The sequence below is a fragment of the Aethalodelphis obliquidens genome, unplaced genomic scaffold (genome assembly GCF_003676395.1).
Source record: "Aethalodelphis obliquidens isolate GAN/ISIS:26980383/991018 unplaced genomic scaffold, ASM367639v1 scaffold16, whole genome shotgun sequence".
NCBI classification, from domain to species: domain Eukaryota; kingdom Metazoa; phylum Chordata; class Mammalia; order Artiodactyla; family Delphinidae; genus Aethalodelphis; species Aethalodelphis obliquidens.
In genome coordinates, this window is record NW_020837960.1 from 9,712,966 (window position 1) to 9,739,507 (window position 26,542).

The 26,542-nt window shown below is 42.2% G+C and overlaps 1 protein-coding gene across 2 annotated transcripts in view; it reads right to left on the bottom strand.

The window, feature by feature from the left end:
- VWA8 (von Willebrand factor A domain containing 8) overlaps positions 1-26,542 on the bottom strand; it is a 359,206-nt gene that overhangs the window by 34,375 nt on the left and 298,289 nt on the right. For both annotated transcript variants that reach the window (XM_027116169.1, XM_027116168.1), the window contains exons 38-40: positions 12,087-12,195; positions 8,524-8,680; positions 2,462-2,570 (exon numbers count right to left, since the gene is read on the bottom strand). In XM_027116169.1, the coding sequence (XP_026971970.1) occupies positions 2,462-2,570; positions 8,524-8,680; positions 12,087-12,195 (375 nt within the window). The remainder of the gene's footprint in view (positions 1-2,461; positions 2,571-8,523; positions 8,681-12,086; positions 12,196-26,542) is intronic.

The window sequence follows — 26,542 nt, forward strand, 5'->3', positions numbered from 1 at the left end:
ATTAAACGCATTGATGTTTGTAAAAGTAACTATAGCATGGTGCCCAATGAATATCAATCAAGGTATTAACTAATACCAGATGAGGATTTTGATTCCTTCAATTAAAAATGTATTCTTGTATCTCTTCCTAGTACTGTGAATCCTCCAATGGCCTGTTTGTCCACCGGGTCAAACCCAATGTTGTGTGCAAGTTCGCATGGCATCCAGGGCCAGATCACCATCTGGTCCTTACAACTGTGCCAGCCTTCTCCCTTGCCATTTGTCCCCCACCACATACACGGTCTTCTCAGTCACACTGCATAACGTGCTATTCTCTGAACTCATAACGTGCTATTCTCTGAACTCACTGTCCTCTCTCATGCCTCTGTGCACTTGTATGTGCCGTGTCCTGTGTCTGGAATGCCCTCACTCCTCAACCACCTGGAAAATTCCTCAGCATCTTTTAAGAGTGAACTCAAGCACTGCATCGTCGGTGAAGCCTTTTCTCATTCATCCCATAGAATCATGCACATACTTCTCTACAGACCTTAGGAAACTGTTTGCTTGTCTTCTTTAAGTTCCTTCTTTGAGAGCAGGGACTGCATTTTCTTTTTCTTTTCTTTTTTTAATTATTTATTTATGGCTGCATTGGGTCTTTGTTGATGCGTGCGGGCTCTCTCTGGTTGCGCGAGCGGGGGCTACTCTTCGTTGCGGTGTGCGGGCTTCTCATTGCGGTGGCTTCTCTTGTTGCGGAGCACAGGCTCTAGGCGCCTGGGCTTCAGTAGTTGTGGTGCACGGGCTTAGTTGCTCTGCAGCATGTGGGAATCTTCCCGGACCAGGGCTCGAACCCGTGTCCCCTGCATTGGCAGGCAGATCCTTAACCACAGCGTCACCAGGGGAGCCCTGCATTTTATTTTTCTATCCCATCAAGAACTTAAGAAATGAACTAATGATGGGACTATACTCACTCTTCAGTCTTAGTACCAGCACCATACCTCCCATAACCCTCATCTCCTGTGAACCACTCATTTTGGGTCTTATTTGACTACTGTCTTGCCCTGGATGGAGCTCAGAGCTCACCCAGAAGTTGCCCTCAGTGTTCAGGGAAATGAGTACTTTTTAAGTGAGTGACTATGGAAGAAAATCCAATCATTCAATGTTATGTTGTTCACATAATTTATACAAAATCTTATGCTGTTTTATCTTAAATAACTGTATGTGGATTTTTTTTAAAGCAAATGACTTAAGTCTTACACTCCCTAGATTTTGAAATTAGGTATCTAATTAATCATTATAAAGACCTTTCTCCTTCCTTACCCTTTGGAAGTGATGTAACTTTTCCTAATCTCCTGATGTAGTTTAGATCTATTTAGAAATGAGGCTTTCTCAGAGTTTGAGGTTGAAATGGTAGATTAAAAGTGCATAATGAAAACTTCTTACCTCCAATGACTAGCAAATAATAATAAAACTTCCCCCCAAAAGAACCAAAGAGGGAAAGGGCATAACTGAAGGCCATGAACTTCAAAGGAAAGGACAGAAGATTCCAGAGTAGAACGGAGAAGCACACCATGGCCTGGCTCCTAACCCTGCCCCTTCTCCCCTGAAATGTGGCTTCTCTCTCTCTTCAGGCAAAACAATCTTACATAGTTTGTGATTTTTCAGAATACTTAGCCCTTCCTTAATTGTGTGTGCAAATTGGTCAGAACACAACCTTACGTGTAAAATCTCCAAATAACAAATCTTTGCTTAAGAAATATTGAAGCATCTTATGCTTCTAATGGATTCGAAAGCAGTTTGTTCACTTAAAATTTATCCTCTGAAATCTTCTTAATAATGCTAAATGTCTTACTAGTCTCTGTTATCGCAGATAATACAGACATGCTTTTTACAGACTCTGTCATGAGGTGTTTATCTTGTAAATCAAATGCAAAAACAACTTAATATTAAAAAAAAAAGAAATACTGAAGCATCTTAATATTTTTGGGGGCAATAGCAACATGAACTAGTTCTGAGACTACTAGCCTATGAAACTGCAAAGAGGCTGGCAATGTGGGGACCAGGGGAGGAGGGGTCAGGGTGCATAGGGGGTGCACAGCTTGGATGATCCAAAATGTTCCTGTCATTGCCTGGGAGAGTCATTCACAACAAAATGATGTGTAGGGAGAGAATTCTATCTGTGGATGTCTAGTAGAGATGGGACACTCATAGATCTAGATGAGGAGAATCAGGAAGTCTGATGCCTTTTAGAGTCACTGGTTAAATTAGTGCTTCCTGGACAGGAGGAAAGGTGAGGTCAAATATTTTTACCTGACAAATTGAACTAAGAAAGCCATAGAGTGACCCACAGTTTTATGCAAACATTTTGGCGTTGACTAATATTTTTGGACTGGCTGATTAGGGTTCAGATAACTTTCTCCAATAGCTTTGGGGTGGGTCTAGTTTGGGGCCCAGATTATTTTCTTGGCCCATACATGTTGATTACCTGTAAATTATCCAGGATAATTCGGAGGGAGTGCACCTGCCGTCGAACAGCCCCTGAAAACCTTTCATAGGTTGCAGCATCATATTCACTCATTTGGATCTCCTTTAACCTAAAATCAGAGGGCAAAAAAGACAACAGCTGAAAGCCTGTACCTGTGCCTCTTTTATTTCCATTCATCTACTGTTAAGAACTGTAGCAAACTCCTCGGTAACTCAGGAGGTCTTTGAGGAAAAAAAGCAAGAGGTGATGTCTCCAGCTCATGTTTCAAAAGAGAGGAATGTGTGTGCAGTGATGCCCTAGGAAATGGTTAAGTCGCCCTGCAGAGGAAAAAGCAGCCTTGATTTGTAGTGTTTGTTGATTTCTGTGGTGGCTGATGTTAAGCTATCAATAGTGAGGCCCCTGAGCACTGAGTTAGGAAGAAATGTGCAGTTGGCTCATACGAGCCAGTATGACTCAGCTCTGTAGCACACTGCTGCTGTATCCCAAACACGTGTCGTGATGCTGGCAGATGGTCAGTTCGTGTGGCAGATTCCTAGAGAGATCCCATGGGTTGCTTTTTAAGACCAAGGACATATATTTGGTTGATCATGATAACAGTTCAGGCCCAGAGAATGTAAATAAATTGTGTTGCTATGTAAAATACAGGAGTTTTCTGAAATTGACTGTGTACTTTTAAGAGGATAATTGTGTTTGAATATTATTGTGGCATTGAAATTCTGTCCTCCCAGGACAGTGCTCCTTTTTACCATTTTTCATTCTTTGCTTCTGCTGCAGCCCTGCCAGCCCACTTGCAGTTTCCTCAACCCACTGTGTGCCCTTGTCCCTGAGCCCCTGCATGGACTTCTCTCCCACCCAGAGTGCCTTTCCCTGCTTCTTTGCCTACTAACTTCCATGAGCTCTTCAAGGCTCATATCAATGGTCACCTCCTCCAGGAAGCCTGCTCTGATCTTCAGATATATCTTCTGTGCTCTCAAATCACTTCATGCTTTTCTCTGTCAGAGCATTGCTACCTATGCTATAGTTGTCTGCTTCCTGTCTCCCCAACTGAACTCTTTGCTCCTTTAGTCTTTCTCATCTTTATCTGCACGGTGCCTACCATGATCCCTAGCATAACAGATGCTCAAAATAAACTGATATGAGTGACTGAAATACAAATAAGACTCAATTATTTAAAATGCAGCATCTTAAACTAATTATAAGTAGAAGGTTTTACAGTGTTCTATCCATAATACACATTTCTACAAATTTCTATAAATGTAAAGGGTACTAATAGTAGGACAGGGAATGATGAATGCATATCTCAAAAGCCTAACCACAGCACAGTATTCTAAGCTGCTCTCTGTGTGTGTGTGTGTGTGTGTGTGTGTGTGTGTGTGTGTGCATGTACACGATGTTGGAGATATGGTTCCTAGGTGCAGAGCTGAAACTCTTATCAGGAGTATAGTTTTATTGCCTTGAGCTGGAACAGAACCCCCAAATGCTCAATGAGGATGAATGGTCTCTATTCCTCCCTGTCTGGCCAAGCACTGGGAAGAATCCATCCATCACAGGGCAGAGCACTAAAGGCTTATTAGAATCACATAATGTTAGGCTTAGACCATGAGGGCAGATATGCAATTCCTGCCCTACCACCTGGCTGGGTTAGCTAATGCCACCTCAGGTGTCAAGACCCGGCTCAAAGTTTACATCCTATGAAGTCTGGCTCAATCCCTTCACGATCATTCTCTTTCACATTATCTTCCACAGCTATCTGCTATGGAACCTATAAACTTCATTGCTTTTAATACATATGCCTATTCTGCCCTATCATAGTGTTTTTCAAACTTTATTTTCCACAGTAGGAAATAAGCTTTATATTGAGATCCAGTAAACGAAAATGCATGTACACACACGTGCGTGTATACCTGAGCCAAAAATGTAATGAAAAATACCTTTACTACATGTGATGTACTCTCATTTTTTCTCTTCTAATCCTCTGGGGTAAGGAACATGTCTTATTTTTTCTTAGAATCTCCAGTACCAGCACGAACCCTGGCACCCAGTGGCATTCAATAAATGCTGTTGGATAGCACTTTTGAAAACACTGGCTATCAAAAGGTAAACACCTGAAAGGTAAATAATATCTGAATGGTTGTTTCCTGAGGTGACATGCCAAGGTGTCCTTCTAAGTCTAATTTGCTCTCTGCTCTGAAGGACGAAAAGGAATATGTGTATAGGACTTGACCTCCTAACAATGCCTCTTATGTTTAGTTTTGGCAATCTCTTAAACCTCTCTATAAATTTTCATTAGATTAAGGTATGTCTCAAGTATCAAGCCTGACAGAAGCTGGGCACAATGACACTGCAGGACATGCTACCAACCCCTTCATACCTGGGAGGCTAATGTGCTCTCTCTCCCAAAGAAGGGAGATTAGTACTTTTCCAAAGAAGGGAGATTAGAAAAAAAATGTAGGCATAGCTTGTGCTTAGCAGGGGAAACACACACACACACACACACACACACACACACACACACACACACACACACACACACACACACACACACACACACACATCAAGGAAGGAGCCAGGCAGTTAGTAAGTCACCTCCGGCAGACTGGTCATTGTAGAGAGATCAGAATTAACTCCAGTTATAGGGATGCCTCTGGCACGATTGTGTTGCACCCAGAACACACCACATGCTGCTCTAATTAAGAAGAGATCTGGAAATCATATTCCAAGCTGTGTCAGCTTTCACAAAAATCACCTACAAGGTGTTCAAAGCTGATAACATTCTGAAAGATGAAGACCGAAGCAGGGAGCAGTGAAAGAAAATAGGACATTTTAGCCTCTGTTTGAGACAAGACTCCCAGTGCAAATACTCTCAAACCCACAAAGCTAGCTGAAAATAGGTCTTTCTGCTGCTTTAACCCTGATCAAAACTTCAGGGCACAGCTGCTTCACATCCTAGTAATCTATGCGGACTGACTGCACTCTGTTGGCACAGTATATTCTTAAAGGGTATAGTTATTGTTACGTAAGAGTCTGGAAATTCTAGTTCTCATTTTACTTTTTCGTATAGGTCATTTTTGGATCAATTATGAGGAAAACAAACACAAGCTGAAATCTCGTGTGTAGGGCTGATTAGTTTTGCAAATGGTAGTGGGTACAGTTTCCACAGTTGGTGTCCACCTTAAATGCTTTTCCAAGCATGTAAAAGTACCTCGCCATCTATTTCATTCTTGTTTTCTTGGTTTACTATCTCTGTTCTGCTTTATACATGTCTTACCCTTGTCCACCTGCTACTCTTCCTGAGTTAAGCAATTCTTGATATGTAGGAACCATTTTCTAGCTGAAATCCGGATACAAATGAACTCTAAGTAAATATTATGTTGACAATATCAAGAACCTATCAGCAGAATTAGGCTCTTTGAGGCAATATGGTAGACCTCTAGGCTGATGGATAGGCCTGGCTGTCAGTCTGGTTTTAGCCAGTCTTTGAATTAAGTGTGAAAGGGTGATACCATTACTTGTATGCACGTGTGTATTATTCATTCCACAATTACGTATGTGCTTGCCAGGTACCAGGTTCTGGGCGTAGGTACTGGGGATATACTAGAGGGCAAAATATCCTGCCCTCAACGAACTTGAAGTCAGTGGAGAAGAAATAAGCTATTCACACAAATAATAACACAATGGGAAAAAGTGCTAAGAGCCATGGAGAAAAGGTACAGGGTGCTAAAAAGCACAAATGCAGGGACTTAACCTCATTCTGCATATACCTAAAATTGCAAAATAGCTTTAAAACTAAAGCATCCAAAACTATTGGATGACAGTGAAGAATGACTACTTTTTAAAGACCTGATAATAGTTTTGTCTTTTTATTTTTTTTAAGTAAAATATTTCAGAGACACACTCTGAAATATTTACGATGAAAAGATAGAAAATCTTGAATTAGCTTCAAGGACTCGGAATGGAATGGGGGACTCGGAATGGAATCAGATTTTTCTTCCTGAGGTTGAGGGAACAGGTCCACAGGGTTCATTATACGTTACTCTCTACTTTTGTTTATGTTTAAAAAGTTTCATAATAAAAAGTTTAAGAAAACTCTTTAGCAGGTACTAAATTGAATACCCATCAAATAGGACTGTTACTACACGAAAGTAGAAAGCAACATTTTTCTGTGTGTTTTCTGTCTTTCTCAGGGTCTCCATGTGCTTTTATTTCATCTTCTCCTTTCTCATCCCCTTGTCCATCTCCTCTGTATTTCAACCACCTTCCAGTAAGTATTCTTTCAGGCGGACTTAAATTCTTCTCTGCAGCGCTTAGTAGAGGTGTCTGGTTTTCTCATTCCCTTCTCCACTTTTTCTCTTTCCTCCCTTACAGCCACTAAATTTAGCTGCCTTATTATTACAGATGCTCCTTACTTTCTTTCCCCGGTGGCGCGATGGTCCTTAATAGAATCAGATTCCTCACCCTTATGGAAATCAGAGAAGGGCTCGTGTACTTCTACCCAATCACTACTTACAGGTCCTTTTCTCTCCCTGTGAACTCCTCTATCCATTTGTCTGCTTACACAAAAATTGAGACAGGACTTGTGAGGTTTTCAGCGTGGAGACAATAGGAACTCATCATTTGGGGAGGAGATGATGATGTGTATCTAATTATGTGGTTCTTTTCCTAAATAAATATTTATTGTTTATATGAAACGTAGAGCCATATTTTAATTCTAACAAGACCTTGTATTATAGGATCCCTCCCATCCTTTTTTTGAGAAGTTTAAACTGCTTTCATTCCTAACATAGTGATTTGTCTTCATAGCCTCTCTGAGAGGAAGGGAGAGGGGAGTCACCATCAGAAGAACAAATTGACGCCCAGTGACGATAAATTAATTGTTTGAGGTCTCCAGGGAAGCCAGCAGAAGGGCTGGGAGTGACACTCTCGTCTTATCTACCTGCTGAGTACGTGAGGGTCCTAAGCCTTGCAGGCTTTCCTGAGGGTGTGGCAGGAGGGACCTGCATTTTTGTGTCCCCATTGTTCTGGACTGTTTACTTGCAGGATGTGTAAGCACAGCACGTAATGTAAAACCAGATGTCCTGCGTGGGAGGAATTTCGGAACTCACATACCCTGGAGTGTGCTTTTCCTGAACTGCACCCAGCTCTTTTCACTGAGCACAGCAGTATAAATCTGCCTCCTGGACCACTGTCTATGCCCTCGCTCCTGAAGGAGATCTTGCTGCTCCTGGGGTATTTTTCACTTTTAGCTGATGAACACATGTGGATGTCTAGTGAAAGCATCATGCGGATTCTTCTCATTTTTTAGATGGTTCCAATCAAGTGGCTCCGGATGGTTCCAGAACATCTGAAAGCTACAGGCTGGTTGGCCTGGATTTCAAGCCCTCCACCCACTGACAGGGCCTCCACAGTCAACCTCACTCCCCACTGCCCCCAGCTGGTACCCTTTATTCTGCATAGGCGAGCTGGCTCTCTCTGCCATAGTCACTCTGCTCATCCTACCCTGGCGCCTCTGGTCCCTCAGTCTACCCTTCCTGGAATGTCCAAATACTGGCTGAGCTCAGACCTTACCTCACATCAGCCCACGGACCTTACCCTTCTCTGCACTGCCGTACCACAGGACTTCAGCACTTAACCAGGGTGTGTGTGAGTGTGAGCGCGTGTGTGTACACTAGTCCTGTCTCCACATGAATCTACAAGATTCCTGAGGGCAGGAAGGGACCAGCATGCAGCATTATCTGAATTCCCTGTGTGGCCTGGGAACAGATGTGGATGGAATGATTTGACCTTTAGTTTCTCCGAAGAGAAGTATCTTTCTAACGTGCTCAAGCCCTTCCTCTATACGACCATATGTAATTAATACATTTAAAAGGGCCTGAGTAGAAAGGGTGGGAGATTATGTTCACTCGGCTGTCTCCACTGGGAGGGGGGTGGCTACGGATTTCAGTTTGTGGGTTCAAGTTGCTGCATGAGGAATAGAATCACACAAATTTGGGGTCTACTTCAGGGTCCACTGACATTTCACCACAGTGGCCAACACTGCTCCGGATGCAGTGGGGTCCACTCACCTCTGTTGAAACGCTCTCTGGCCCATCTCTCTCGCAGCTCTCTTCACTTCCTCAGGAACTGCATCTTTCTCAGCCTCAGAGACCTGGTACACTGCGTGGCCTGCATCCAGCCGGTAAGGACCTCCTTTGCCGCCCAGACCTGCAGTGTCTCTTCCCCCTGGGAGGAAACCAGAAAGTCCAGGTGATTAGTCTGAACCAGATCACAAAACAGAAGTCAGATCATGGCTTTAAGGCAGTCCTGTGCAGTATATTAATTGTACTTAACTAGTAATTAAACATTCAAATGACTTTCTTCCGGAAACACAGGGCATCCCCCTATCAAGGACGCTTTCTTCTTCTCCATCCAGCCAATCCCACACAGATTTCAGGGCTCAGTCCAAATTCCATGACCCCTCACCTGATGACTCTACCTCACAAGGGTCAATACTCCTATGCACTATTTGTTATTCTTTAAAATTTATTTTTCTTTTCTTGTCACCTATAGTGTGAATGGGATTATATTTTACATATCTTTGTAGCTCTGTACCTATAAGAGGCTTGAACATCATAAATACTTAGTATACATTTGTTAATTCGGTGAACGACACTCCTCTTCCCTCACATGTAACCTCATTTTCCCTTAAAATAAAAGAAAGATGACCAGGCTCTCGATCCTGTTTCCTCTGTTTTGCAAATGATAAAAATAATGCACAGAGAGGTTAAGTCACCTACTCATGACCTCGTATCAGTGGATGAGCCAAGATTAGAAGCCAATTATTATACTAACTTTGACTTTTAGCTTAGAATAATAGACAACAGATAAACACTGCCAGCTTCAGGACAGTTTTTAAATATAAACCCAAGCTTACATGCTTGAAAATGAGCATTATGTAATATTGTATAACTTTTAATTAAAATTAAATGCTTAGAAGATTAGGTAGGTAATATTATAAGAAGTGGTGAGAATTTGGCTAACTAGAGAAGACTTGCCTTGTCTAAATACATTCAAATTCATATTATTTTAAAACACTGCATTGACCCCCAAAATACATACATATATTGGCTAGGTTGGCTACATATTTGGCCCCTGGGCCACCAGTTTATTACCCCTGCTTTATAATGATTAAAATACTAGTAATCAGTTTCTTTTGTTCATTCACAAGTAATTTGGGAACTTAGAAGAGAATCCAATATTGGAGGGACAGCATAATATTGAATATTATATCATAGTATAGTATAGTATAGTATACTAGTACTATATAGTACAGTATTCTATTATATAGTACAGTATTCTATTATATAGTACTAGTATTATATAGTACAGTATTCTATAGTATTATATAGTATAGTATATTATACTAGTATTATATAGTACAGTACTCTATTCTATAGTTAAGTCGGACTGCCTGAGTTCGAATCCTGGTTCCAATGCTCTAGTCATGGGTCCTTGACAGAAGTTCCTTAGCTTCTCTGTAGCTCAGTCTCATCACCTGTAAAATGGGGATACTAATATTATTTACTTCATGGGATTGTCATGAGGCTAAAATGCTCAGAACAGTATGTGGCACAAAATAAGAACTCTGTAAGTGACTGCTCTTACTATTATTTACACAACTACCAGTCACATAGAATGAGGTCATTTGTAAGTTTCATAAAGTGGAAATTTTGAAAGTTTTTAGGCGTTGGTTAAATTATGCTGCATTTTTCTTTTCTTCCTTGAAGACTTAAGTGGTGTAATAAGTTAAAAGCAAGAACTCGGCATACTCTGCTTCCCTTATCAAAGCCCAGGTAGGTCATTTCCTTTTGGGAAATACCATGAGAACAGCCTATTAATTATAGTATATTTATCCTTTGATTCCAGCACATCTTATTTCATTTTTATTTAGAAATTGCTTGTGGAAAATTCCGTCTTGGATGTGTGTGATTCCTGGCTGTCACTTGTGGACGGCCTATAGGTGGAGGGGACTGGTATTTGGACGATGATGATGAGATAGAGAGTCAGGTTTCTGGGACCTGACTCCCTTCCTCCTGGAGGTATGGGTGGGTCATGAATTAGAGCTTGAAAGTTCAAGGGCGCTGAGATGACATCGTTTTTGGTGAAATGAGGAAAGGACCCACAACCCTTTAGAGGCTGGTGTGAGTGATGGACAGCACGGGAAAGCACGGTCCCTTGGCGAAGTCATACGGGGTTGGAGAGGGCGTGAGGACAGAGTTCTTCACGTCCTCCACTTCCAAGAGCCTTTAATTTAAACTTCTTAAATGAAAATGCTTGCCAGAGAGTCCAGACTTCAAGGTATAATCTTGAAGCTAACCTTGAACACCCTAAATCTGTTAAGATAAGGGGGAGAGAGGCAATGGACGGGTTCTGATGACAAAGAAGGAATCAAATGAGTTGTTGGGTCAGAGCTCAGTTCAATATAGAGAATTCTGAGGGAAGAGAGTGACAAAGAGAAAAAAAAATTGCAGCAAAAGAGCCTTGATAAATTGAAAAATAAAGGCTGGGGGAAGCAAAAGCAGGGTCTTCAGCCTGGACAGATACGTGAGCTAGTAGACACAAGCTGAATAACAAGCGAGAACGTCTGCTGCAGAAGAGCCTGCTGCTGGGAAACCTGCATCTGGTCAGCTCGTCCCACAATGCATTCCACATGGATTAAATCTTGCTGGCTTGACACTAACTTCCAGATCAAAGGACATTTCTCAAAATATCCTTTCTTTCAAGCTGATGCTTGATGAATAAACAGAGCAGGCAAGGAGTCCACAGGCCGATTTGATAGCACATTGTCCGAACACAGAAACCCATTTCCTCCCGAGGCTGTCAAGGCCAAGAGGCACAGACCAACCTCAGGGAAGGCGAAGAACAGAGCTCATGCCAGCACCGCTCATGGCCGTGATAAGATCAGACAGTGCGCACACAGTCTGGACCTATTCCTGCGGCTCTGCAGATGTGTCTGCTCCAGCTGCCGCAGAGGAAAGAGGAAAGCAGCAGCTGTGGGAACAATGCTCTCTTTGGGCAGCCAAGAGGAAGGAGTGGACCCCAGGCATCGGTTCAGACCACAACCACCCCTCTTATCTCAAAACCCTGCATCCTCAACATGCTCACTTCTGAGATGTGGAGGACCAGGACCATTTCTTTTCAAAGTCAGCTGGTCAAGAAAGAATGTACTGTCGATTTCTGGCATGATTCCCAAGGGCATGGAATTTAAAAGAGGGGATTAACACTTTTAATGAATACATTCTTCATGCCAGGTCTCGAGCTCAGCGCTTTACAATCATAATCTCATTGAATCCTCGTCACAAGCTTGCGAGGCAGTTAATATTATGCCCCTTTTATGGATGAAGCAACCCTGGGAAGACCAGAACGGTCTTAGGTCAGAGGGTAGTAGAGTCTGCGGGACTCCAAATGCCAGGGTTTTTCCGTGTCTTGATGTCATGCTGGGACAGAGGGCAAAGGCACACTCCAGCCGACTAACAGGGGAGACAGAGAAGGCAGGCCGATTCCTGAGCCTTCTTGGGGCTGCTGTGATGTCCACACGGGCTTGCGAAGTCTCTGGAAGCCTGACCCAGGAGAATGCCGCGCTACGAACCTGTGCCGCCAGCCCAAGTATTGCCGCCCACATGCGGCATGTTGTCTGGGTCCTCCTTGCCGTGTTTGGGGGAACTCACGTCTTCACCGCTCTCTCTGTTGATTGTTATCTAAAAATTAAGAAGTAAGACATTATCATTCTCCGTGACCAACACCAGGAGCTGCAGGACAGAAAGAATTGTTTTCCCCTAAGTCCTTCAGGTATGGCGTAACCTCAGGCCACAGGACACAACAGATGCTGTTAGTGTCTGGCAAAAGTTTCACCGGATTTTACATCCATTTAGTTGGGAAGGAGACAAGTTTAATTTTAAAAAATATTCTTTAAAGAAAAGGTGCTGGACTGGGTTACAGCTTCAGAATTCTTCTAGTGCAGAGTATGCCTTGAGCATTTACATAAAGAACAAGACCCACCGGAAGCAGGGGAAATGGATCTCTCCAGAGACTGACTGAGAGAGCTCTCAATGGTTTAAAAGGATCACTGCCCAGCTGGTCCAGCCGAGTCACAGCAGATATACATTTACCTATTTAATTTTCCAAGAAATCCCATTCCTCAGAGAAATGCCACTTTATATAAAATATGTGGAAAAGAAAAACAGAAAATGTATCTTTGTGTGCTTCAGTGATATATGTTATATACACAGACACTGAAAACTGCTTATTTCCTGGACCCACTCTGATTTTATTACGGTATTTATAGCTCTCCTAGTTCATCTCGATTTTGAAACTGGATTTACTATTCCTGCAAATCCAACAGAATACGCAGCACTAGCTTTCCTCTTAGAGAGCCTGTGGCTCATTCATTGGTCCTTAATTTAATTTGGCACAGATTCACCAAAAGGACTGATAACCACGCAGGAATTCCATCCTAGCAGTCAGCTCAGTAGATATTACTCCACAATGAAAAGAACTTGAAGCAGCCATATATCCATGTGCCCTATGAGCCTGCTCCCAAGTATAATGATTTTCAAGGCAGAGTAGATCCAACATTTATTTATTTGTTCAAATAACACTTAACGGGAAATGCATTGGCAAGACTTCATTTGAACTACCATGGGGCCAACGAAAGCCATGGAGGATTGGTCACTGCCCTCAAATTGCTTACAGTGGAACAGGAGAGCCTGCAAATAGACCTGTAGCATGATGCCAGGTCAGTCTTTGAGAGCTGACCCAATCCTTGTTAGTAACTGGACTTTTCATTCTGGAGGTTAGAATTAACGAAGATAGGTAGATAATTTAAGGCCTTTGCAAATAAAATGGCTATTAAGAACGAATTCAACTTAACTTCCATTGTCTTATGTCCGGACTAGTTCATTTCAAATGTTATGACATCATAAAGAGATTTTAATTAACCAGATCTTTCTACCCTTAGCTTTGGCATCATTAACAGAGTTTCTGCCATAACTTCAGCATACTTTAAAATTTTGCAGCCAGGACATGACAATTGATATGAATTCCACACATATAATCATGCTCGAAAAAATGGGTGAAAATAATTTTTTTCTTCTTTTTAAAAATTAAACTATGCAGCATAGCTAGCAACATTTAGAGAACAAATAAGCATTTAAAATACTGTCCCCCAAACTTGCCACCACTTTCCAGCTTTTCTAGAGGCAGTGTAAGAGATAATCAGTAAATTAAAATAAGTATACTGACTATGCGAATTCTAGACCAGCGCTAACCAAGAAAATTTTCTGTGTTGATGGAAATATATATAACTGAGATGTCTAACATGGTCGCTTTTAGCCCAATGTGGCTATTGAGCACTCGAGGATGTGATTTTTAAGTCTTACTTAATTAACTAAAATTCAAGTTTAAATTACATGTAGCCAGTAGGTATCTCATCAGACAGCACAGCACAAGGACAAGCTTGCCTCAGCCCGGGAGACAATGTTTGGTTATCTTAGCGGTATCTTATAGATGTTTCCCGTGAGAAATGAGAAAAACAAGAAACATTTCAAAATTGCGATAGAGTTTTATTCTGTTGTCATTTTAAGAAATCTATAGAAAAGTTATGACTACAGTCTAACTGATTTTTTTTAAACAAACATATGGAACTTACATATGGAAATACGTTTATTATAATAAGATGGTAAGCTTATTTTTCATACATAAAGACACATTTATTACAATAATGCTGCTCAAAACACTTCTGGACTGTTTCTGGAAGGATCTGCAGAATCCACAGCAGATTCTATTTGAATATCTTTAATGGTGGCCATTTTGTATTCTTTAAAAATAGATTTGATTTTTAATAAATAGCTAAAGGATACTTGGAGCCGATTTCTGGTATGAACTATTTGCTAATTTGCTTTGTACCGTTTGGAAAGTCAATTAACTTCTCTGGGCCTCAACCTTCTCATCAGAAACTAAGTGGGTTCAACTAAATAATTTCTTCCATTCCACCTACCATTGACATGCTCTAGCTGATTCAACGATTCAAAATGTGGTAAATAAGGGATGTTAGTCAAAACCAGGCACAATTATACAATAATGAGACTAGTTTGCTTTATAAGAGTTGAGATACTTCTACAAGCTAATTCTTAAAGATGAAGTTCCAAAAATGGTCTGGGCAATGACAGCATTATTGGAATAACTGTTCTGAACACCTTTCCTCACTTTAGGGTATGTGTGTGTGTATACTATTTATTAAAAATAAATAGAAGAATGGATAAACAACAAGGTCCTACTGTATAGCACAAAGAACTATATTCAATATCCTGAGATAAACCATAATGGAAAAGAATATAAAAAACAATGTATATATATGTATAAATGAGACACTTTGCTATACAGCAGAAATTAACACATTGTAAATCAATAAAAAATAAATAAATGAATACACAAATAAATAAATAAAAGAACCTCAGAAGAGGTATAGAAAGCAAAGTCCTATGTGTCTAGTAACTTTACTTTCATCAAAAATCAGTCTCCTTCAGACATTTCATGACAATTCAGTTATTTTGCTGTAAGAGAATAGCCTTTTAAGAAGTACTAAAAATGACGGCACAAGGCAAAAGAAAACCTGTCAAATAGCCCCCCTCAGCTACCTCCAAAATCACACTCTTAAAATTGCAAAGACACCTCTAATGGGCCTTCAGGGAGGCAGAAAATTCGCTATGAACTTTCTGGGCAGAAAGGAACTGGTGTGCTCTTTGCCACCTGTGTGTCTTCCAGGCCACCTGCTGGGGAATGGCGTGGCTCACAAGTCAGCCCCACACCAACCCCGAATGGGAGTCTAGACATGTTTCAAAATTGACAAATGCTTGACAAAAACAATCATCGGCCCAAACCTGATTTATTCCAGAGAAACACATACCATAAAATTCCAAGGATACTTACTTAAAAGCGAGGCATTTGGGGAGTTTATCTAATTCTGTGTCATTTTATGAATGCCATTATACTCACACGAGTCTATTTCTCTAGGTGGATGGGAGGGACTCACCTGACAAGCGGTTTCCAAAGCATTTTAGGGAGTCTCTTACGTGAATTGACAATGACTCATAAAAGTTACAAGGCAGGAAGTCTAGGAAAGTCCAACGCAGGACAGAAACTGGAACAGATACTAGGGAAGGCCTATTATTTGAGGAAGCTTGTTTCCTAGGGACAGAGGATGCTATAGAGCCTCTGGCCATTCAAGTTGATAAACTGCTGAATTCTTTGAAGGATGTGTTTTGGAAGGACTTGGAATGCATTTCCTTCGAGGGTTGGTTTCATCTAGAAAGAGCTCAAGTGAGTCAATCCAGTTACTGAAATAGACTTTAATGTATTCACTTAAACGGATCAAAAATTTTCCCAAACCACAAAGTATTGTGGACTCTTACCAACTGTTGATGCAAATGGATGCACATGCTAAGGCCTTTGACGTGTTTCTCACTCACAGCTGACACAACCTACTTCCTTTTAGATAAGCGTGCTATAATCATAAGAACTGTTATCCTCTTTCAGATGAATCAAAATGGAAAAAACATGGAGCTTGTAAATTATAACTCATAAAAATGTCCCAGAGTAAAGCAACCCAAAGCCAGAGCAGGGAAGGGACATGACTCATGAAAGCCCTTCTAGGCAAGGCCCATATATTTCAGGCTCCTCCTCAAACTCATGATTTTTAAAAACCATCAGTAAAATGACATAAATAGCCAGAATACAATGTTGGAGGGAAAGTTACTTCTTGGAGGACTGACTGGACAACACAGCTTATTCTTATTTTCCAGCTGGAGACTAGGTGTGGCACAGCAGATGCTTCTAGCTGCCTCCCCAACGTCCACTCCCTCTTTCTCCCTTTTAAACAGAAGTCAGATGCACCACGGTTAGCTGGGATGAAGCCCGGCCACCCCATTCCCCTCTGCCACTGATTGATCTAGGGGAAGGTAGGCGACCCGAGATGTAAGAAAATCAGGAGGTTTCCGGGAAAGATTTTCCTCTCATGTCAAGAGCTCTTTCATTGCCCTGGATGGACCGCCCTCCCCTCCCTTGCAACATACATGCGCTTGCTGCCTTGGCACACGGCGTGAGAATGTGATGCTTAGTGCTGTGGTCTCCATCTGGTGACCATGTGGCAATGAGAAGAAGGTGGCAGAGGGGAGGATGGAGGAGGCTATGTCCCTGATGACACCGCTGAGCTGCTGAACCAGCCACGGAGTCACTTGCTTCTGGTCTTCTACATCAGCAAATAAGAAATGTCCTTAGTTTAAGGTACTGTGAGTTGGGTTTTCTGCTACTTGGGGTCTACTGCATGCAAACTAATTGATTCATTCATTACAGGATGAATGAGAGGCAGCAGGGCAGAAGCCACGGTCTTGATCTTTGGAGGATGTCCTACTTCCAGAAGATGTGCTTTAAATTTTCTGACATCGAAAACTGTCATAATAATATCAGTACAGTTGCCTACAATTTGATGATTAGCAGGCAATTCAATGCATTCACTCATTCATTTTCTTATTCAAACATTTCTGTGTATGTTTATGGCACATTTACTACTCACTGAGATAATGGAGATAACAAGAAACAGGATCTTTGCTTCCAGGAGGATGTTTTATAAAGTGGAACAAAGTCACAGCACAGGGTAATACAGACCATAATAAGGTACTGAATACATCTGCCTAAAAGATTATTGTCTGAGGTTATTCTTATTCTACGATAGAAAGTTAGAAATTTCTATCATAGATACAATGAAAGTCACATAACATGACCCTAGGAATGATGGTCTTTCATATGAAGACAGCTTGTTAAAAAACAAAACAAAACAAAAAACCTTACCCCGTTTTCATAAACAACATGCAGCTTCTACAACGATAACGCATGACAAAAGTACCATTGTCCATAGGCAGTTTCTACGTGTCCCAATTTCAATCTCTGGCAAAGCCATCAAGTATGTAATTTATCTCCAGTTTTTCCCTGGCTGGTGGCAACATTTGCTTTCAAATATTCAATGACTTCCTGCCCTCTTTAATCCCTCCTAGTTCTTAAAAAGCAGGGGATGGGGCTTCCCTGGTGGCGCAGTGGTTGGGAGTCCGCCTGCCAATGCAGGGGACACGGGTTTGTGACCTGGTCTGGGAGGATCCCACATGCCGCAGAGCGGCTGCGCCCGTGAGCCATGGCCGCTGAGCCTGTGCGTCTGGAGCCTGTGCTCCGCAATGGGAGAGGCCACAACAGTGAGAGGCCCGCGTACCGCAGAAAAAAAAAAAAAAAAAAAGAAAGCAGGGGATGATCTGCTTTTCGATCATTAATATTAAACAATTATGCTGTAGCTGATATTCATTTGCACTAAATAATTAACCCAAAGGGCATTCACACTGTAAGTGCCCTCGATTGGGAAATAAAGTCCTCTTTCCTTTGTTTGAGGTGGGGGACAGGGTAGTGGGTTGGCGGGGGGGCACTCTAGGCCTGTTCCCTGGCCCTGAAAACAAATGCTTATGAGGCGATTGTGGTATTACAGGTGAGAGGCAGAAGGGACGGTCTGTGGCTTGTCCCAGAGCAGCTCTTGCTCTGATGGAGTGGGTGGAGCCTCTGGCTCAGAAAGGACTCCTGTTCTTTCTCACAGGCTTCTTCAAGTCGACCAGCAGCCCTCCCTCCTGACTTAGGGGACCTTTTGCCCACCTCCCCAGACTCAACCTAATTCTGTCTACTCTCCCCCTTTCTGCGTGAACACTCCTAGAGACGATGCATACTGTTTTCTGGCACAAGTGATGTGCTTGGTAAATAATTTAAAATATTTGAAACTGTGACCGCAAACACCCTCCTTCCTCTATCCGATGTGATGTTCTGGAATACAACCCTATGTGCATCCTATGTTATTTCTCTATCCGTGTTTATAGTTTCTTTTTTTTTTTTTTTGCGGTACGTGGGCCTCTCACTGTTGTGGCCTCTCCCATTGTGGAGCACAGGCTCTGGACGCGCAGGCTCAGCGGCCATGGCTCACGGGCCCAGCCACTCCGCGTCATGTGGGATCTTCCCAGACCGGGGCACGAACCCGTGTCCCCTGCATCAGCAGGCGGACTCTCAACCACTGCACCACCAGGGAAGCCCATACTTGGCAGTTTTTAAAACTATTGTGTTTCCCCTGTCAACAGAATTCTCTGAGGTGCTAAGTGTAGCTAGGAAAAGGAAGCGTGGGTAGAAAAGCCATCCTACCACTAGGGTGGGGAGAAGCGAAAGGGGGTTTTAATAAGACCCAGGTTCTAAAAATTCTTGAAAGCACTGAGTACAACTCCATGCAAACACATTTAGCGTGGAGGCATTCTTTTCTGAAAATAGGAATGCTAACTGAATCAGTGCTGGACAAGTTATCATAGCGTCCTCCCCATGGAGAGGTATTTCCATCATCAAACACTGGCAAATGGTTTTCTGTTTTGTTTATGCTAAAGTCAGGTTATGTCACCAGCCATCATTTCTTCCAGCTATTCTTCATACCATTGTTGGTTTATCATCTCAGACTCTAAATGTTTATGAAGTCATTGTCTACTGATGTTTACCCTGAGTTTCCTCAACCATTTCCTCAAGACACATGGAGTTCTTGTAAAACCTGTGTTTTCACATTGAGCGAGACAGTCTTCCTTTGCTTCCAGGAGGCCCAGCATTCTCCCACCCTTTTTTTCCCCAATTTTTATTGGAGTATAGTGGATTTACAATGTTGTGTTAGTTTCAGGTGTACAGCAAAGTGAATCAGTTATACATAAACATATATCCATTCCTTTTTTTGTTTTTGATTCTTTTCCCATATAAGCCATGATAGAGTATTGAGTAGAGTTCCCTGCGCTATACAGCAGGTTCTTATTAGTTATCTATTTCATATATAGTACTGTGTATATGTCAATCCCAATCTCTCAAGTTATCCCTCCCCCCGTTATCCCCTGGTCTCCCACACTTTTTGACAACCATGATGAGTCAAAACTATTAACCAGAATACAAAACACTGGCATAAAGAGAGGCCGTAGAGAAATAAGCCATATGCACTGCACATACACAGAGCTCAGGAGAATGTGGTAGGTCACGCACCGGCTGAGAGCAATTATGGTCCTGTTCTAAGCTCACTGGGTGAGGGACCCTTCCAGGCTGCTGAACTAGCTCAAATGGACCGAGAGTGTAAAACACCACTTAGCGTGTGGGCAACATACATACACTGAATAACTGGAATGTATGCATTTATTGTATGCATACATGCACATACATTTTTAAAGAAAATATTTCTTCAAGTGATAAAAATCAGTGCTACGGGCTGTGCACTGGAAAATGTGGCCACATATATAAAGTGGCATCAGTTCTATACTGTGAGGGCAGGACTGGGTCTTATTCTTCGTATCAGCTTTAGCACCCGGTCTTTGCGTATCGCAGAAGCTCAGTAAATGTGTGGTGAATAAGTGAACGGCGGCACGACAGGCACTGCCTCTGTGGCCATTCCAAAGCTGCAGAATGGCTCCAGCGGGGTATATGTCACCAAGAATATATGGAAGCCTGACAACTGCTCTCCTGGAACCGAAGGAGGCAAACTGGAAAGCAGGAAATTTGGGAGAGGAGGAAAGAATACCATTGGGTTTTGCTTTGCAAGATATTCTTTTAATTTTAGATTGTGAAGGCTCTTTGTGAGCAACAAACTTAGAACACTAAATACCAGAGGGTAAAGCTTTTTAATGAAATGTAGGCCATAGTTATGACACCAATTATGTTATGTATCGTTGATATTGAGCTACATGGTAATTAGACACAAACGACTCCTAGAATGATTGTAATTGGTGAGGGGTTTAAATAATAAAACATAAGTGAGTTTGTCATTTTTCTCTTTTGTGTGAGTTCTCCAGTTTCTTCGACAGTGTGACTCTGCCTATTTCCTGTTTACACCCTGGAGCTCACACTCCTTACAGGACGGAGACCCGGCTGCCCTCCCAGCGAGTTCCCTCCGCATTTTGTCTCGCGTGGCTCGCCCCCTCTCCCTGGGCCCCAACCCCACTCATCTGGCTCTGTGCCCCCATCTGAGGACTCCAGATGTGAAGCTGTGTATGTGTGGCCATGACCTGGCCACCTGGCAATGAAACGGGTCATCGGAGGGAAGAGGAGAGAACGTAAGACAAAGTACAGAGACCCTAAATTAACCTGGGGCCCTGGGGCTGAACTGGGGCGAGCGAGTGGCAGCCAGACGTCCCCTGCGTCCTCCCAGTGTCTGTGCTGACTTCTGTGGTGTGACTCTAATGCTGTATGACACTTAGGAATGTTTTCACCCTGTCCCCTTCCACTGACATCACGTACCCCAGTTGCTAACACAGTGTAGTGTTCTAGTTGTGCAGCCGAGCACGGTAGCTTCTCAGAACCCTGGTTTTAAGAGACACGCTTTATACCCCACTTCCGACTTATTTTGACTCCTTAATGTCATTGTTAGGGATAAGTAAGTTTAATGTAGATAGAGAATGAGATCAGGCATCTGTAAGAGGCAGATTTTAAATGAAAGAAAGCGCCTGAGAGGAATTAAGTAGTGTTTCAGAGGAGGGTGGTACGCAGCAGACTGAGGACTGGCCTGCCAGCTGAAGCCGGATTTCAGCTCGGTGTGGCCCCTCCCTTGCTGTGTGATGCTGAGCAAATCATTCAACCTTTCTGGGCCTTAGTTTTACTCATTTTCAAAGTGAAAAACCAGACTAAGTTCTTTCTATTCTAAATTCTTTACACAGGGATCCATATCTACATTTACTTTGATCCTAGTTTATAGGAAATACGAGCTGTCATGGAAATCAATTTGAGTAAAATAAAAGAGAAGTGTAAAGAATATTTTGATATAATCACGTAAAAGTTTGGTTTTTCTTCAAATTGATTCACTAAGACTAAACTTAAAAAAATTTTTTTGGAGAGGCAGCTCGATGTCATGGAAAAAAGCATTTTACTGGAAATTAGAAGACTGGCTTTTGATCTTGGTTCTGGTACTAACTGGTGAAATGGTTTTGGCCAAAGTTACTTATCTCCTCTTAGCTTTCTTTACCCGAAAATCAAGGGGCATGACTGGCAAAAATGGAATTTAAGTACACTACGTGATTCTTCTGGTTAATACTCATCACAATACGAACGCTTTAACCAACGCTTTAACCAAAATCCCAGTACAAATTTATTGAGAGGATGTGTAAATCATATAGCGGGGGGAGGGAGATGTTAACTGTGTATCATACAGTAGGGATGGGAAGGTGAAAGTGAGCTAAATCTTTTATATATATATATATAGAAGTATAGTTGATTTACAATGTTGTGTTAGTTTCTGGGGGCAAGTATCAGGGAAAGCTTCCTGGAAGAGGCAATGCCCAAGAAGAATCTTGAAGGAAGAGAAAGAGGTGGGCAGTCCATGTGGCTGGGGATTTCAGGCAGAAGGAACAGCAGGAGGGGTGCTGAGCTGGACACAAGGGGATTAGGTGATAGCTGACACGGAGAGACCTTCGTCTGTGCTCAAACAGCTCTTGCTACAGCACCCCGTACAATCTACCTGCATAAAGGCATATTCATTGAGGTTTATGAAACGCCTCATCCCTTAACCCACCCATTCTGCCAAGTCAAAGTAGAATTAGCTAATCAGAGCACACTGAGGTTTATGTGGAAACCCCAATAACCAAAGGAGAAGTTAGGGGTCATCATTCCTAAACTTATTCTCCCTTATTGAAGAACATCAGGGAGAAATGCATCGATCACTGTGGTATCAGTTCACCAGTAATCAGCAGGTACATTTAAAAAACCAACCTACCTGCCTACCTCCCTACCTATCTACCTCAGTCTTTAGATAAACACTTAGAATTTTTATCATGTGAAATTCCTCCTAACTTCTTACTCTTCCTCATAATCAGGCCGTGCTGTAATGGTCCACGCTGCAGTTGTTGTTGTGTGTTTGCCTCTCTCTTTTTAAAGACAATCTCAGTTTTTAAATATAATTTAATTAATTTTGGATATAATTTAATTGTACCAATCCTAGGAACGCAGAGAAGCAGTACGGAGCATGCCAGCAGCCTGGAAACTAGGTTACCTGAGTTCCAGTTCTAGCTATGCAAATGGGAAAAATTCAAACTCTCAGAACCTCAGCTTTCTCATCTCTCAAATAGTTAAGAAGTGCACATGCCCTCATGGAGGTTCAGATAAGACACAAAGCAGCTGTGTGACTCTAGAAAAAAGTACTTAATCTCTCTGTATTTCAGTTTCTGCATCTACAGAACGAAGGGGGCTGTACTCAGCGAGGCCCCCATGTGTCGTTTCCAGTTTGAAACATGTTTATATCTATGCAAAGATGCTTTCAAAACACATAAAGTATTGTTCAAATATATGATGCAGTAGAGACATATTATTAATTATTAAAAAACAGAAGACCATTGTAAAGCAATTATACCCCAATAAAGATGTTAAAAAAAAAAAAAAAAAAAAAAAAACAGAAGAAAAGGGAGAACTCTATTTTTTTTTTACAGTTTTATAAATTCCCACCATTTCTCTATTTTATTTGTTAGCATATTTTACAAGCACAGCCACCTGAAGTCATGGAAGTGAATGAAGTTTCCTGAAAAAAGCGTTCAGAATGAAAAGGGTAGTGGCCCAGGAGAGAAACACATCAGCAAAAGAGACTGAGAAGGGCAGGCAAGAGAGGCAAAGGGGAGTCAGTAAGAGGCTGTGGTTATCAAGGAAGCCAACGCAAGACTGGGCTTCAACACAGAGAGAGTGTGCAGAGTTCAATGCTCGTGAGGGCCAAAGAGATGGTGACTGGAAAGGTACCCGTGGAATTCAACAATGTGGAGGTTAGCTGGTACTCCAGCAAGGGCAATTCTGTAGAAGGCGGGGGAAGGGGACAGGAGTCATTAGATGGAGAGGTGAGTGACTGGAGGTCTGTGTGTGTAGAAAGTTCTCTTAAGAGGCTTTGCTGTGAAAGGGATTAGAGTCACATGAATTAGCATGATAGCAAATGAGATCTGTGGCGTCTAGAACAACACTAGAGTGTGTTTAAATACTGATGGGAAGGATCCAGAAAGGAGAGAGAATGAAGGAGACAAAGGATGGAGCAAAATGCCTGTGAAGGTGGGAGGAGAGACCGGCCTTTGATGGAGCGGGCGGGGGTCCTGGCACAGGGCAGGCGGGCGGGCTTGTACATCTGAGCCTGGGAAGTTGGAGGACCTGCATTTTGGTCGCTTCTATTTTCTTTCAGAAGCACAAGACTGAAATATTGTCTGAGAATATGGGGGAGTGTAGCTTGAAGTTTGAAGAAAGTAGGGACTGTATGAGAGTCATGGCGATTAGGCTTAAAAGACTTTTTAAAAAAGTCAACAGAATTTTAAAATTTCCAAACACTTCCACAAAACTTCTGTTTCCTTTAAACAGAAGTTTTGTGGAATATAGCCATCTGCCTGGAGATGATTAAGTATGAGAGAGAGAGGCTGGTTGTGAAAAAAACGATAAGGAAGGTAGATTAATGAAATCCAAAGCTATAATTTGGACAAATTGCAGGTATCTGGACATGAGGAGTGTAATCCTGAAAATGACACCTTCTAGAAGTCGCTCCTAAATTTCCCAAACAAAAGCTGCTTTCATTTCCCTGGGCTGTCATTGCACTCTAGCCTTCTCCTTACTGTCCTTTGTGACACAACAGTCTTATTCACCCATGTGTGGCTTTCCCTCTTCCATTCTCTAGGCACCTTAAAGGCACCAGCCCATAGCCCATAGCTGAACCACATGGTGTGCCTTTCAATAAATGTTTGCAACCTTTGAAATAGTTGAGGAGGAAATATTATCTGATTTATACAGATTGGCCTCATACACGTTGAGGTAGACTCTCAGGGCATAAAGTAAGCTATCGTTGTAAGAACAAAGGATTTCCAGAAACAGCAACCTATCAGCAAATGGGTGGGCCACGCTTGGGAGCAACATGCTCTTGAGGTGGGCGGCATCTCCACTCTGTTTCACAATTTCACGAGAGCCCCCGAGCAGTCTAGCAAAGGAAATGAAACAACTCCCTCCCCCTGCTCCTATTCTTTTTAGATACAAAAGACAGATAATTATCTAAAGTATTTCTCAATCTGAACAAAATGGCAAAGTGACCTTTTGGTCTGTGGTAGTCTACTCACGTCAGTGTTTGTAGCAAAAGCAAAGCAATGTGCAGGCTGAGGGAACGCTCACGAGGGCCAACTTTCGCTCTCCCACACATTACACAGACCATAAATAAAGAGAAATAGTTTAACAGGCAGCCAGACCTGAAGGGCTCTGAGTCACCCCGAGGGAGTGATAAAATTCTCCTGCTGGTACACTTACACAAACCAAGATGCAATGAATTTTGTTCTGTTTTGTTTTGTTTGCGGTACACGGGCTTCTAACTGCTGTGGCCTCCCCCGTTGCGGAGCGGCCATGGCTCACGGGCCCAGCCGCTCCGCTCCGCGGCATGTGGGATCTTCCCGGACCGGGGCACGAACCCGTGTCCCCTGCATCGGCAGGCGGACTCTCAACCACTGCGCCACCAGGGAAGCCCTGCAATGAATTTTTTTAGGATACTCCCTTTGCTCAGTAAACCTGAAAGTTCTAAACCTGAAAGATGGCTAGACTAAGAGGGAAAATAAATCAATCTGGCAAAAACAGTAATCATTCAAAGTGTTGGTAGATTAACTGAAACATACAGGAGAACCAATTTAGTGATTTAAAAATCATACGCTTGCTAGTGAAAAATCTCCATTTCTAGCTTTTGGGCCTAGTTTTAAACACACTGGATGAGTTTTGTCTAGTGACCGGGCTACTTAACGCTAAAACTGGAGCTTCTGTCCCATATCTGGTTTGTTTATATTGAAAACAGCAGGGAGAATAAATTTCAAAGTCGGAGGCTTCTTACCGATTTAGCTTTTGTTTGGCGGCAATTATCACCAGATAATAAGTCAAGCCAGTGGATTATTCTGGTGATGATGAAACGTTAGATTACTTTTGGAAAGTGATATTTCCAGTTTATTGAAGTAAAGTATCCAAACAATTGCTTTATTCTGCTTAAAAAAAAAAAAACAAACCCACAATAACAGAGGACAAGATAAACAAAAACAGGTTAGAGGGAAACAGGGAATCAGTCTGAGAAGTTCTCCTATCCAGTCCTGATTTCTGATAACCACCGGGTTTATCGACAACACGTTTACACAGAACAGCACACTTTCTGTTCCAAAGAATCCTTGTTTTCTTCTTCCAAGATATATATGTATATTGTAAAAAAATCTTCAAGTACCTACTTGGATGAAGACAAACGACAAACAAGAAGAGCAGGGGAGTTACGTTGTTTGTGGGCAAGAACTGGATAAAAGGGTTGGAGGCATTTTCTGGGGCAAGGAGTGTACTAGAATAAGCACTTCGAGTAAGAGTAACAGTTCTTTCAGAGAAAAGGTAACCTTAAGTATTAATAAAACAAAACAAATTACAACTAAAAGATTAACTCTATAAAGAACAATTCGTTTTCAAAGCACTTAGAGATCACCGGTTTTGAGAAAAATTACAGTGCTAGTCAAAGTCAGATAGATTATTTCACTTTGCAATCTCTTTAGAAATTTGATGTCTGGGGGACCTGCTCAGTTAGGGCCATGTACAGCAGGTCAAGTTCGTTTGGAATTCTAAATCTTCTTAGGTGTCCTGGCTCAGCTTTTCTGTAAAGTGTTATAACATGTATTTACCAGGGAGGAGCCATTTCTGCTGTGGTGTCGATGATTAGTTTTAAGGTGGCTGCTATATTCTTCCTATTTATTAAAAGAAAGCAATTTCCGTCAATCTTGGGAGATTCGGGCCATGAGAATAACGTCTCCCATGGCAACCCCAAGATCTCAGGTAGCGAGCTAGCCGTGCTAACTGGAATTCATACTGTGTGGTTTTCTAGAATGCATTATGGGTTTATAATGCAAAGAAGACTTTTGTTAAAAAACAGTAAGTGGGGGGGCTTCCCTGGTGGCGCAGCGGTTGAGAGTCCACCTGCCGATGCAGGGGACACGGGTTCGTGCCCCGGTC